This window comes from Antrostomus carolinensis, unplaced genomic scaffold, assembly GCF_000700745.2.
Source record: "Antrostomus carolinensis isolate BGI_N321 unplaced genomic scaffold, ASM70074v2 scaffold1006, whole genome shotgun sequence".
Lineage (NCBI taxonomy): Eukaryota > Metazoa > Chordata > Aves > Caprimulgiformes > Caprimulgidae > Antrostomus > Antrostomus carolinensis.
The window spans coordinates 52,000-64,631 of NW_010319545.1; the positions used below are offsets into that span (position 1 = coordinate 52,000).

Here is a 12,632-nt window from a genome sequence, read left to right on the forward strand (position 1 = left end):
TTTTATGATTATAAAGTCTCCAGAATTCATGACAACTTTTGTAGAAAGTCAGACGGAGCTTTCCAAAAAAGCCAAACAAACAGAACTGTTTTGCAGGCTCCCCACCTCTCCAACAAGCCTTCCATAAATACAGGTGTGGCCAGTCAGAAAGTAAACAAGATAAGGACATTTAAGTTCCCCCTCTCTGCAGTGCATGGCTCTGTCCCACGACTACACAAGATAAAATGGACTAGCCTACAGATCAGGAGCTGCATGCCTCAGCCCCAGGCAGCTAGCACCAGCCATTTCCCACCAGCTCTGCGGAACACAAAAGGTTAACCACTGTCACTGAGCACAGGAGCAGTAACTGGTAAGAAGTCACATCATAAAATTTCTTCTGTTTATTTTCCTGACACCTGTCTGCCATGGTTCCTTCTCAATCCAGTGTTTAAACATTACTTAACTGCAAGCAGCATCTAAATATCCACTTCCAGCACCTTGCAAAGGAATTCTCTCGTGTGTCTGTCTTAATACATAAATTCACATTGCTAATAAACATCTCCTAAATTGCTTTGTGATCAGAGATCATTTGCCTGTCGCGGCTGCAGACTTAATTTTGGCTGTCTTTCACTGTGAGGGCACAACTTCCAGGTGTGCTACTGATAGATCCTTGCATACCAACACATCAGCATTGTACACAAACTCGTCCTCAACACATCAGAGGAGAACAGATTCGGTAGGTGCAGCATACTTACTTACCTTAGCAAACATGTAACACGGAAGGTCTTGGTGGCAGCAAAACACTTTGAAAAACCACCTTGAAAGTACAAAAAAGGCTGGCTTTCCTCAGCAGTCTTCCTCAACTTGTTGAATTCTCATCTTTTTGTTCTTTATGCCTGAATTTAGGCTATCCCCTTGAATTTCAAACACTTGTTTTGCTAAAGCAGTCCACAGGAAAATGATTCAATCACCTTGTCTTCCTTTTACCCATCTGTTCTTCCTGTTCAAATTGCCTGTCCCTCATGCAGGATGATATAATTTTGTCATTAATGTGAGGTCAGATACAAAGCGTTTATCCTGTACCACAAAACCAAGAATTCCTTATTTTGACCAGGGTCAGAGAAGCTCTTTTGAAGTACAGCTATGAATCAAACAAGGACAGGGCCTTTACTGTTGGCACCCCACAGTCCAGAGATGAGCTCTGTTGCTAAGTGATGACAACAGCAATCTGCATCATCCTCTCTTACTCTCTCTACTTTCCCTAAACAGTTAAATGGGTAGGAAAGAACTCTGTTCCTGGAGAAGAAGGAAGCGCACAAGGAAAAAGATAGAGCACCGCTAATCAAAGTTTGCTATACATGGGCACAGAAGAGCCAGTACATCTGGCTGCCCTGTAGAACTTCACTCTTCCTTTCTGAATGTACTTTCCAGGTCAGTGGCATCACATGCTTGCATTGGAACCTGTTTCAGCAGAGGAGGAGCTGTTGGATCATATGCAAATTTATTTAAAATGGTGGTATCTGTTTCACAGTAAGTACTTAATAGATACAGGTAGTATGCAAGCCAATTGCTCACCTGGACATTAGGTGGCTGCAACAGCAGAGAACAGCGTGGATGCAGGTGAAGAAGCCCTGCTGAGAGGCCCCTGTGAACACATAGCTTCCTGCACAGAGACCTGTGCCTGGCAAGGAGCTGCCAGAGGACACGCGGAGTCAGCAGCCTTTATCAGCTTGTGCTCAGGGATCTCTGCTCCCAGTCCACAGTGTGCCCAGACATCTCTGTGAAAAGTCTGCACCAGGTGACATGTTTGACTTTAGTGTCACTGTGCAGGGGATTGCCAGCTACCCAAGAAACTGATGAAGATGAAAGGGCAAAACAGTATTGTGGTTGAGGTTTCATACACAGTTGTTTGCAGAACAGAGACTGCAGTCATAGGCAGCATATGATGGAATTTTTCCCTTTTCTCTATAAACTTGGTATTCCGTTGTTATTTCTTTCAATCTGAAGTCTAAAACCTGTTGGTTCCACCACTGGCTTTCGCTTCCTCATCCACCCTCACCTAGTCTATCCCTATTCCCAGCCCCAGGCCCCCAAGGAGTAGTCTGAACTCCAGCCTCCTAATCTGATCCTCGCCTGCTGCTTGTCTCTCTCCTTGGCAGACATCCCCTCCTTTCCTCCATCCATGAGGCTGGTCACCTGGCTCCTGAGCTTTGCTTTATACTCTACACTTTTGTAGCCAACAGCCTCAATCCCTGAATTACCTGACTCGATTAATTCTTCCAGCACTTCCATGCAGTGCCTTAGGTATGACTGCATTTAAATCAGCTGCCTCCGTTTCAATAGCATCTAAATGCAAGGTGAAGGAAGGGGGACAGAGATTCTGAAATTGCTTGCAGTAGGTTTTGTCCTTAACAAAGCAGCTATTTCAGAGAAAGTCACATGCAGTTATGAATTTGGCTTGAACCACAGCCATCACTTTCCAAAGGAGTACCCAAATAACTGGGCTATTAGCATGTTCATTCTACAAACATAAATTCAGTCCACAAATATTCTGTCAAACATCTAGTATTGACTAAAAATCAATACTAAACTGATCATTTCCTGACATTGAAAGAGGATGCCAGGAAGCTCCCAGCCAAGTCCAGCTATTTGTACTAAAATAGTGTTAAACATCAGCTACTCTATACAGGGAACAATCCTTAAATACAGATCAAGATGTAAAAATGGCACACAGAGCACAGCCAGTGCTCAAGTAATACCTGCTTGCTCAAGGAACAAATTCATAGTGTTTGCTACAAACCCTTGCAACTTGAGATAAATGTTTCTGCTTGAGAATGATTAACTGATTGTGATTTGAAGATACTTTACCCCTAAAACAGGCCTCAGCATTTTACGAGCTCCACTGTATAGGCTCAGTGGAAAGTCCAGCTGAAGTTCACTGACTTGCACTAAGGTAAGTAAGGCTGACAGCTCCTTAAGTTCTTTCATGTTAAAGGACTCCCGACACTGGTCACTATTTAAACTGTTCAAGATAGTCCAGTTCATTGTGACTGGCACAGATCTGGAGTCACTGATAAAAGCTGCTGGGCCAGCAGAGCTACGGACATGAACCTCAGGTACACGGGCAGCAACAAACAGGAAAGGGGTGGGACAGAAGAGCTGCAGCTGGCAGAACTGCAGCCAGCCAGGGCACACCACAGCCTAGGGTTATTCAGTGGCAGGCAGACCTACCGCACTCCAGCTGGTAAGGAGAGCTGGCATCAAGATAGATGGCTTTTCCCCAAAGTAGCATTTTCCAGAGAAACAAGTCTTATCATTAATATTTAAGATGGCTCATTTAATCTTTTGTTCCTGTTTCAATCTCTCATCCTTAAAATGGTATGAGACACTTCTGGGGTTTAAGTGTTTTGTGTTTGATGGCATGTTGTTCTGTAGCTTAACTTATTTCCCAAGAGCTCTAAACTATATTCCATGAGCATAAGTATATAGAGAGGTGGTGACTCCCCTAAGAGCCACCTTTAGATCACAAAGAGCACAGAGACCAAACACACACATTTCAGACACCTCAATGTACCTTACAACAAGAACAAAAAGAGTTTAACAGTGTAACTAGGTTGGCCTTCATTCTGTGTCTCAACCCATTGATGATGTCAGCAAGAATAGATTGCTCTGCTACATTAGGCACAAGAGCTAATCAGGAGCTCTGACCTTCCCCTGACAAATAGGAAGTTACTGATTAAAAAAATCCAAGTATTTAATTAAAAAGTATCAATTTCAATGGAATTACAGGAAAAACTGTTCAAAGGTGAAATATCTAGTGTGGGAAGAATGAAATGAGTCAAGGAAAAAAAAAAAGAGAGAGACAAGGACTTCCCAGAACACCACACAAAGAGAAAAGCCACATACTCTTGAGAAAAAGCCAAGGTCAAATCCCCGCCAGAATCGTATCTAATCTAAGAGGTCTACTGACTATTGAAAGTAGTGATCAACAGGAAAACAAACATTAGCTCTTTTGCCTTGAAAAAAACCTCTTATTTCAGAGTGTTCCCTCTAAATATTGCAAATATAAGTTTATCTTAATGAGTGTCAAAACAAATAAGCACCGTAAGGAACCAAAGCAACAGGGAAAATAGCATCCTTTTTGCTCATGAATTTCAAATTATCTTACAAAACAGTCTATAAATGTGCTTAGCTGCCAGCTGATGCATTTGGAAGCCAAAACTGAACCACTAAGGAAGCAGAGAGACTTACTCCCCACCTGATATTGCAGGACTCAGCTTTTTTTGTTAGCCTTTAAAGACTGTTCCAGCCTTGCTATGACTAATCTTGGAGGCCACCAGGTTAGAACTAGCAGTTTATTGCTCTCACCTCATGAGGTGGCATTATAAAGCCAACCCACAAGCTAAAGTGCTAAGCTGGAGAGAGGACATCAGTTAAAGCTGGCCTTACATTCAGTGAAGCTAACCCCTGCTTGTAGAGTGCAAACCCTGCTTTAAATCAGCTTGCTCCCTTTTCAGATTTACCTAGGGTTTAACAGCAAAAGCAGCATAGCTACTATGCGCTGAATGAAAAATGATTAGTTCTTGTAGCATTGACACATCTAATCTCAGTGTCCAGACAATGAAGTTCATCCATCTAACAGCATCCCTGTACAGCACCCGCAGACGTTTGTCGTGTTCTAGCGCTACACAGCAGACCCACACAACATTACTGAAGGAACATAACCTCCCAAGATGTTCCATTGTCCCTGCAATCAAATGGAATCCACAGGGCTTCTCCTCCTCACGCTGGCCCAGACAGACGTTCTAACAAACTACTTTCTAAAAAGAGTTAAATTAGTAATTCTAGAATTGCAATTAGTAATTCTAGTTAAAGAGCTCATACAGGTAAAATTTGAGATACCTCTACCAAAGTATCATTGTCACAAAAGCCAACAGCACCCGGCCCAAACTCCCTAGAAAGTCCTGTTTTCCAAGCCAGTTCCTAAAAAATTTTCTAAGATTTTTTTTTTTTAATATAATTCATGTCCGACACTATTTTGAGTATTTAACTCAAATATTGCATAGCTCAAATTGAGCTATGCCATGCAGTACTTGAACAAATAGCTTGATAAAAACCAAACATTTTGTTGCTGAAAGTAAAGCCAAGGAAGTTTGTTAGCTTTGATCCCCGTGACTTACAACGAACTTAAGAAACATGGTATGAATTTCCTAACATCTACAAACACATTTGCTGGCTAGCAGCCCCAGATTGTGGTTCACTGATTTAAATTTCTTAGCTTAAATACATTTTCTTGATCAGTGCTGGAGAATCTTTAATTTCCTGGTTTGAAATTAAAACTGAAAAGTTAAGACTTGCTACCTCTCACCAAGACCAGAGTACCAGGAGAAAGAAAAAAAAAAAAAAAAAAAAAAGAAGAAAAGAAAAATCACTTATTTATCACAGTGGAAATTAAATGCAGGGAAACAAAAATTGCCCACATTATCCAAAACAAAAAAGGTAGTTTTCCACGTTACTCTGAGATCTGTATCACATTAATACCTGCACAGGTAATAAAAGGAAAACAAATACAGAAAGAGCAGCTCAGAATAGAAAGGTTAATATTAAAAAAAAAAAAACCCAACAAACAAAACACAGTGTAAACTGAAGGAAGGGAAAGAAAAGATTTAGTAAAAAATATATAAGCCTTTGAACAGCCATTTTGAATCCCAATACGGCAGGTGCTGAGAAATGCAATCATGGAATCTATTAGAAAGTAAATTGTGTGGTAAGAGAAAGGCAGGAGACTAATGGTACCTTGCTTAAATGTAAAATGTATTTGGGAAAAAGGCAGGACAGATCCTGACAAAAGACAAACAAATCTGAGTTTAACTTCCCAGAAGGATCCCAAGGATACACCACAATTGCCATTTTGCCAGTTATAATCAAGCCATTTATCAGGGGAAAGAAAACCCTCTTTAACCTGACATGGTTTGATAGAGCACGGAGTGAGCTCTTTAACCTCACAAAAATCGCTAAGACTTGAGAAATGATAAATTGCAAGGAGACCCCCGTCACTTCTTGATTTTTCTTCTTGGCAGTCACAGCAGCAGTACTGTGGACTCTGCTGGGTCCACCTTCCTGTTGGTCTTCTGGCTGAAGTACAAAGCAAAAGGCAGAGCAGTACACCTGAACCATTTGTACTATTTCGTTCTGGTATCGCCTTATATGATAGCTTTGTGTAAATACAGCTTTGGGTTTCAGGGTTCTTTTTCTTCCTCCTTTCTTCTTCAATTAACCCCAAACAATTACTGTATTTTTTCTGAAATTAAGACTCTCTCTTAAAACTTGACTCTTACCTTCAAAGAACTGCTGCAAGGCCTCATTTTCTCCCACCACATCCATGAAAAGCCAGAAGAATTGTTTTGCTTTCCTACTGCTTGAAGAGTCCCACTGAGAAAAACGCACCGTCTCTCTTCCAGATGATCATGAACGTGCCAGGGAACACACCATGTTTTTGTCAGAGGTTTCAATGACTGTCCCAGCTGCTTTCATTACTCCATAACTACAGCCAGGGCTATGCTTACACTCTGCTGCACGTAAAGGAGAATCTGACAAGGCTTTTGAGGCAAGATGAAGGTGATGTGTGTTCTTCCGCTTAGTACGTCTAATGTTCTTGTTTTAAGGACCTTTGGTCCCAGTATGAACTATAATTACACATGCGCAACAAAATGCAGCAATAAACATTACTTATCTTGTCTCTATACTTTCACACAGGTGATATAATTTATACCACTGATGAAAGCAATGGTAATCAAAAATGCAAGAGCAAAGCTGTCACCAGTATCATCGTATGTACTACCCCATTTAATCAGTTGAGCATAAAACTATCCAACTGCTCTAAAAAAAATAAAATAAAAAATAGTGTATCTCAGCAGTTTGATTATAGGGAAGCAGAACTTCTACATTATTATTATTAACAAAAATAAATTTCAGATTAACCTGTTTAAGGTACCATTGAAAAACATATGGGAAAGCTGAGCATTGAACAAAGGTCTTTTAAGGCTAGTATGAAACCCTATTTCACTTTAAATTGATCACTGTACACTTAAAATTGCCTCTGTTCTGTCACTTCTAAGCAAAGAGGAGAAAAATATTCAGACATTTTGAGAAGGCATCTGTAATAAGCATTTGGTTGTGAATAAAAGCTTCAGTGAGGTAAAGATGTCTGGAAAGAAGGTCATTTTCTATAATAGTTACATTCACCAGACAAGTAACTGTTGCACAATTTTTACAAGCCCCAGATGCTCACAGTGACACAGGTTTCTTATGCTAGGCAGCTTATATTAAAAATATTTTAAAAAATTTCAAGGAAGGGACTTGAAGACAAAAGCAAGCCCAACAGTATTTACAAGATGTTGATGTAATCGAGCCAAACATCCATTACCAACAAGACAGGGTATATCTTTGTAGTCCCTAGTACAAAAAAATCACCTCAGTATAATAAACTTCATATACCATTTATGTCTTGACACTAACATCTATAGAAAGTCTTCTTCTCTCTGCTTGAATGAGCTACACTTGCAAAGGATTATTAAATCAGAACAGCAGCAGCTACCAGCTCTCATTTAACTACTGTTAGCTAATCCTAGAAACTGTTTGATTTCATTACGTAAACTAAGGATTAACAGCCATTTAGGAAGCATTTATGAGCCTAACATAAAACATAATACCAACAAATGGTTTGTTTTCTAAGAGTGAGTAAAACCAGACTTCCTTAGCATTATTGAAATAATACACATTTTTTTTTACAAAGGTAGAATTCTTGCAGGTTTCTACAGTAGGAACTAGAATCCAGTGACACAAGACTGATAATATTTCATCAGTACTGAAATAGCCCAGGCTGGATATGCTCCACTTCTAGTAAAACATTTAGGTTCAATTGTTTATGTTAACATTGAAATGCCTGGTCAAAGCCAACACTTGCAAAGTGTTTTCAGGCACATATAATCTTGTATTGGCATATATGCATAGAGATATACATACATGTATCTAAACACTACAATGAAACAAATGTCACAGCATTTATTCCCTCTTCATAAAATAACCTGGTTTACATTTTAGAATGAATTATCAGGGAGGTTCACATCATTCTGCATCACCAAGAACAGAAGACAGACACACTTCAGACTAACACTTTAATCAGAAGTTTTGTTTTTAAATGTAAATTACAATCACTAATACACCTGCAAGTGCTTACCACATCTGTTCAACTAAGTATTATATGTACGCATATACAGCATAAGTCAGTTTAAAACAATCACAGTACTTCTTAGTGCAATCTGCAAAAAGAGAAAAATCTTAGACCCACTTTGTGGAAATAAATATCAAGTGACAAATAAAGATTCAGCAATTTTAGTTATGTATATTCAATAAGTTCATGCATACGCAAGAATAAAAAGATTTAGAGCTCTTCTTTGTAATAGCCCAGTTTTGCTAGTGACATCTCTCTTCTCAGCTGCATAACTTCCCAGAACATCTGATCCACTAAAAAAGACAGAAATATCATTAAACATACATGTGTAAAACTTTTTATATAACTGTTTAAATCTGTAATTTTCTTGTAATTTTTCCACTTGTAATCTTTCCTTCTTCCCTTTCTACAGTAATCTGCCCACAGCAGTAAACTGGGGAGAAAAAAAAGACTTCTTTTTTTTAAATGTAATCTGTATTTTTCTAAACTTGATGAGCCTAGTGCAATAGACACCACAGAAATACAAATCAAAGTCAACTATATAATTATTCAAGACAAAAATAATTTCCATGCAGTTAGGATCATGATGCAGAATGACTAAAAAGATTATTAACCTGAGCAACAAGTACAAGGTCTTCCCAACCATATTTCAAAAACTACTTTTGTAAAAGTCTGTCTCAAAAATTATATGGTGCATGAGTAGAAATACATGCAACACATTATGCAGACAATTATCATGAGTACCTACATTCTTCTCAAGGTATTGTTGAAGTATTTACATAAAGCTACAAATGCAAATTCTAGATGGACTAAAAATCACTGCTTTTTAATTTGTTGTTGTTGTTAAAAAAAACAACAACAAAAAACCCCACTTTATTGGAAGGTGGGATATCACCCAGTTCTCATAATTACAACAATGACTACCAACAGAAAGGTTTCTTGTAATGTCTGGTCACTGCTATTGTGTACAGACAGCAAGTTTTAGGCACATGCACTATGTAAATTTCTTCTTATATATGTCAAATACAATTTCCTACTCACCATCTTGTTGCTTCAACAGCCCTTGCTGGATATATCGAATATATGTAAAGAAGTTACACACAGAAGTGATCTGAACCCAGATAAAAATAATGCTGGTTAATATAATTTTGTATAATAATATGGAAAAATAACTAAATAACTACTACTCAAAATGAAATCACAGTAAATCTACTTACCCTGTAACGACAGAAAGGAGAAATGTAGTAATAACTGCTTGAATCTCCTAATTTGATTCTATGCTTGCATGACTTACTTTGTCCACTGAGAGCACATTTCCTAGAAAATATAAATTTTGCATGATTTAATAAACAAAGCTGACATTAACATCTAAACACCTGCATGCATTTAACGTGTGGATGTAATTGCTCCGTATCGGCACAGATACCCAAATGCCTGTCTTCATTTTACAAGCTGCAATTATCACATTATGTTGTCAATTATTTTGGTTCCACAACTAATTTTGTTTCAATACCAGTGCATCATGATGCATTTCTCATTTTTAAAACCTTCTTCAGCTCTGGTCATGTACTTCAATATTCACTATTGCAAGCTGGCTTGACAACCCTAGAATAGTGTGATTTCTTTAATTAACTCTTCATATGCGAAATAAACACTGTTTCAATTATCAGCTAATACCAACATTTAAGCAATTTTTTTAAAATTCTGCTTGATGTTGCATTTCACCATAAAAAAATACAAGACCTACAGAATAGCAGCCAATTCTCTGAAGTCCCTTACACACATTCTAAGACCAGCTTTGCATTTATGCCCAAAATGAAATCATATTTTATATTCAGAGTATAAAATAATTTGAGACAAAGGAAAACAGGCTGTCTGGCAATAATTCTTTCCATTACCATTATAAAAAGTGACAGTAAAATAACTGAATTTACTACATCTGGTGTATTGCAAGCATGTTGTATTCAGGAACAAGGAAAATCAGTAGTCACCACAAATTCTTCCCAAAAAACAAATCAGGAAAAGGCAAAGAATTCTAAAAAAACTTCCTCCAACCTCCTTTAGAAAAAGAAGGTTTGAATCTCTTGAAAAAACTGCTATTAATACAACCTTAATAAATGTAAAAAAAAAAAAAAGTGAATTTCATTTATTTAGAATATCTATATAGCAGTATCTCAGAGGAACTTGGTTGTCATGGCATCCACCGTTTCATTGATTTTAAAAGCTGCTGGCTCTTCTCCCTTCCATTTCTACCTACAAAATTAGACAGCCTAAGAAGTGAAACAAAAATTACTAAGCTTCTGTCATTCTAAACAGTGGCTCAGGGGTACTTTTAAATAGCCTGCAGCTGGTCCACAGAACCAAGAAAGACAGGAGAAAACTTAAGAGAGTATATGATTGCGCACAGCAGTTTATGAGGACTGACAGCAGTCCATTGATCCAAGAACTCTTACAGTAGCTGAAGCAAGCTGATCGCAGTTATCAGTCAAGCTTTTGTGAAAAGACAGACTTTCAGTGCTAGGAAAATAAAGCCCTTTTTTCCTTCTGGCTATAGAATTTCCTTCTATATGTTATCTTCCCATCACACTAGGTTAAGTGCTGGCATAACAGTTACTACTAATGATTCAGTTCTGCACTGTATGGCACACATGCAGCTTAGCACTTTGTTCCCCATGGGGACAATTATTCAAACCCTGTGGGGAAACCCAGCTGTCTTACATTAAGGCAGTACTTACTACAAACCATCACAGGGACCATTCAATAACTCCTGTCTATCAAGAATCTTTCTTCACTATTATCACAGATCTCTGCCTTCTACTCCTTGTTTTGCTGTTGGGATATTACCTGCTATTTTATGCACCTGTTCCCCAATCCACCAGGCAATTGTACAATAAAATAATTCCTTTAAAAACATTACTGTAGTTTGTGTTATTATTTATTTTCAGTTTGTCTATATTTTGTTACCTATTTAAGAACATGGTTTCAATAAAAATAGTGCTCTGCACTGTATAAAAATTAAAAAATGTGAAACTGCTACTCTGGTTCAGTGAAAACTGGAGGACCTGTCTCCCATTCAGTGCCTGTAATCATATGTAAGGCAAATCACATTTGCTGTCAAATTACACTTAAGTACTGCATATTTCTTACCCATTACTTATCTACAATAAATACCACAAAAGTTTTTGTTGCTACACGACAGCAGGGAAAAAGGAAAAAGGAGAAAGGAGTATGCTTGGCCTTTTGATACATCTAAAGTAACTAAATTAGAACTGGTGCATGGTCATCTCAAAACATTAATCTATACCTAGCAGAGCATTCATGGATTACACAAATTCTAATTAAAAATTTATCTCACACCGGAGAAAATAGGTTAAAAATCTCCCGAAACTTCTGAATGAAGCAATTGAGTCTCCTGTTTTTGAGTAAATATTTCATCATGTCAAGGCATAGGGAAGTTGCTTGAGCCACCATGATTATAAATCAATTTGCCAATTGCAATTTAACGACACATGACTTGTTTCAGTAGCTTCTGGCTGTCCAGATTATCAACTGCATTCCAGGAACACAGTTCACAGTGGTGTATGTATGTATTTCACTGGACTTGAAATCAGCATCCCTTGAGTAGCTCCATTATTGGTGGCGAGCCCTCCTGATGAGGGGCTGTTACAGCTCAAAGAGTGTATTTTCTGGTGACAGGAGTAAGCCAGAGAATACACGAAGCATGATTCAGTTTTGTAGGCTAGAAAGGATCTAAGACGTAAACCGTTATTTTCATTTTATGCAGCTTCTTTACCTTTAAAGTAAAAAATTTTGGAATTTAATATTAAATGTATCTTCTCTTCCACTCAAAACTAGAGGAAAAACAAGAACTGGAAACCAATAGTGATAAGAAAGGAAAAAAAAATTAAGAGCCAGATGAAAACATTTTGACACAAATTTTCTATCAGAAAACTGAGCTCTGTCAAAACAAGTATTACAGAGAGAGAATTGTCAACTTGTCTAAAAGATCTCCAATAGAAAAGTCAAGGCTTTCTGAAGATTTTTAAGGCTCCAGATTAGCACTGACCTTGCTTGCTTAACCCTGACATACACGAAAGCACACTACAAATCCCTTCCTTCTCCTCCACATCCAAAGCCAGGTGAAAGCCCCCAGTTCAAAAGCATCTGTTTTTTAAGTATCAGGATGGTCTTCTCCAAAGAAGTCAATGTTAATTTGTGGTCAAAGCATCATAAGTGAAGTAAACAGCTCTCTCAAAAACTGAGTTTTTCTTAAAGGTTTGTTCTGTGTAAGGTTTGGGGTTTTTTTTTAAGTTTAATTTATTAGTTGCTTACTTTCCCCATAAAATTTTGTAACAGCAATCTGGAAGTCATAGAATCATAGAATGGTTTGGTATGGAAGGGACCTTAAAGATCATCTAGT

General features: G+C 38.0%; 2 protein-coding genes across 2 annotated transcripts in view; both read right to left on the reverse strand.

The window, feature by feature from the left end:
* The window catches only part of MYRFL (myelin regulatory factor like), a 46,436-nt gene extending 40,073 nt beyond the window's left edge, over window positions 1-6,363 (reverse strand). The window contains exon 1 of the mRNA XM_029085259.1: window positions 6,318-6,363. Coding sequence (XP_028941092.1) covers window positions 6,318-6,363 — 46 coding nt within the window. The remainder of the gene's footprint in view (window positions 1-6,317) is intronic.
* Window positions 6,364-8,141: 1,778 nt separating this feature from the next.
* LOC104525950 (rab-3A-interacting protein) lies at window positions 8,142-9,778 on the reverse strand. The gene is made up of 4 exons (XM_010169253.2): window positions 9,726-9,778; window positions 9,430-9,529; window positions 9,254-9,323; window positions 8,142-8,505 (listed from the first exon to the last, which is right to left on the reverse strand). The coding sequence occupies exons 1-4, from the start codon at window positions 9,776-9,778 to the stop codon at window positions 8,423-8,425; spliced, it is 306 nt and encodes a 101-aa protein (XP_010167555.2). The 3' UTR covers window positions 8,142-8,422.
* Window positions 9,779-12,632: the final 2,854 nt, after the last annotated feature.

Excerpts from the sequence above, each read along its gene's own strand:
- LOC104525950 (XM_010169253.2), bottom strand. The coding sequence starts at position 9,778 with ATGACCAGAGCTGAAGAAGGTTTTAAAAATGAGAAATGCATCATGATG. Across the intron at positions 9,530-9,725 it reads AAATGCATCATGATGCACTG|GAAATGTGCTCTCAGTGGAC; the intron begins GTATTGAAACAA and ends TATATTTTCTAG. Across the intron at positions 9,324-9,429 it reads CTCCTTTCTGTCGTTACAGG|ATCACTTCTGTGTGTAACTT; the intron begins GTAAGTAGATTT and ends ATCTGGGTTCAG.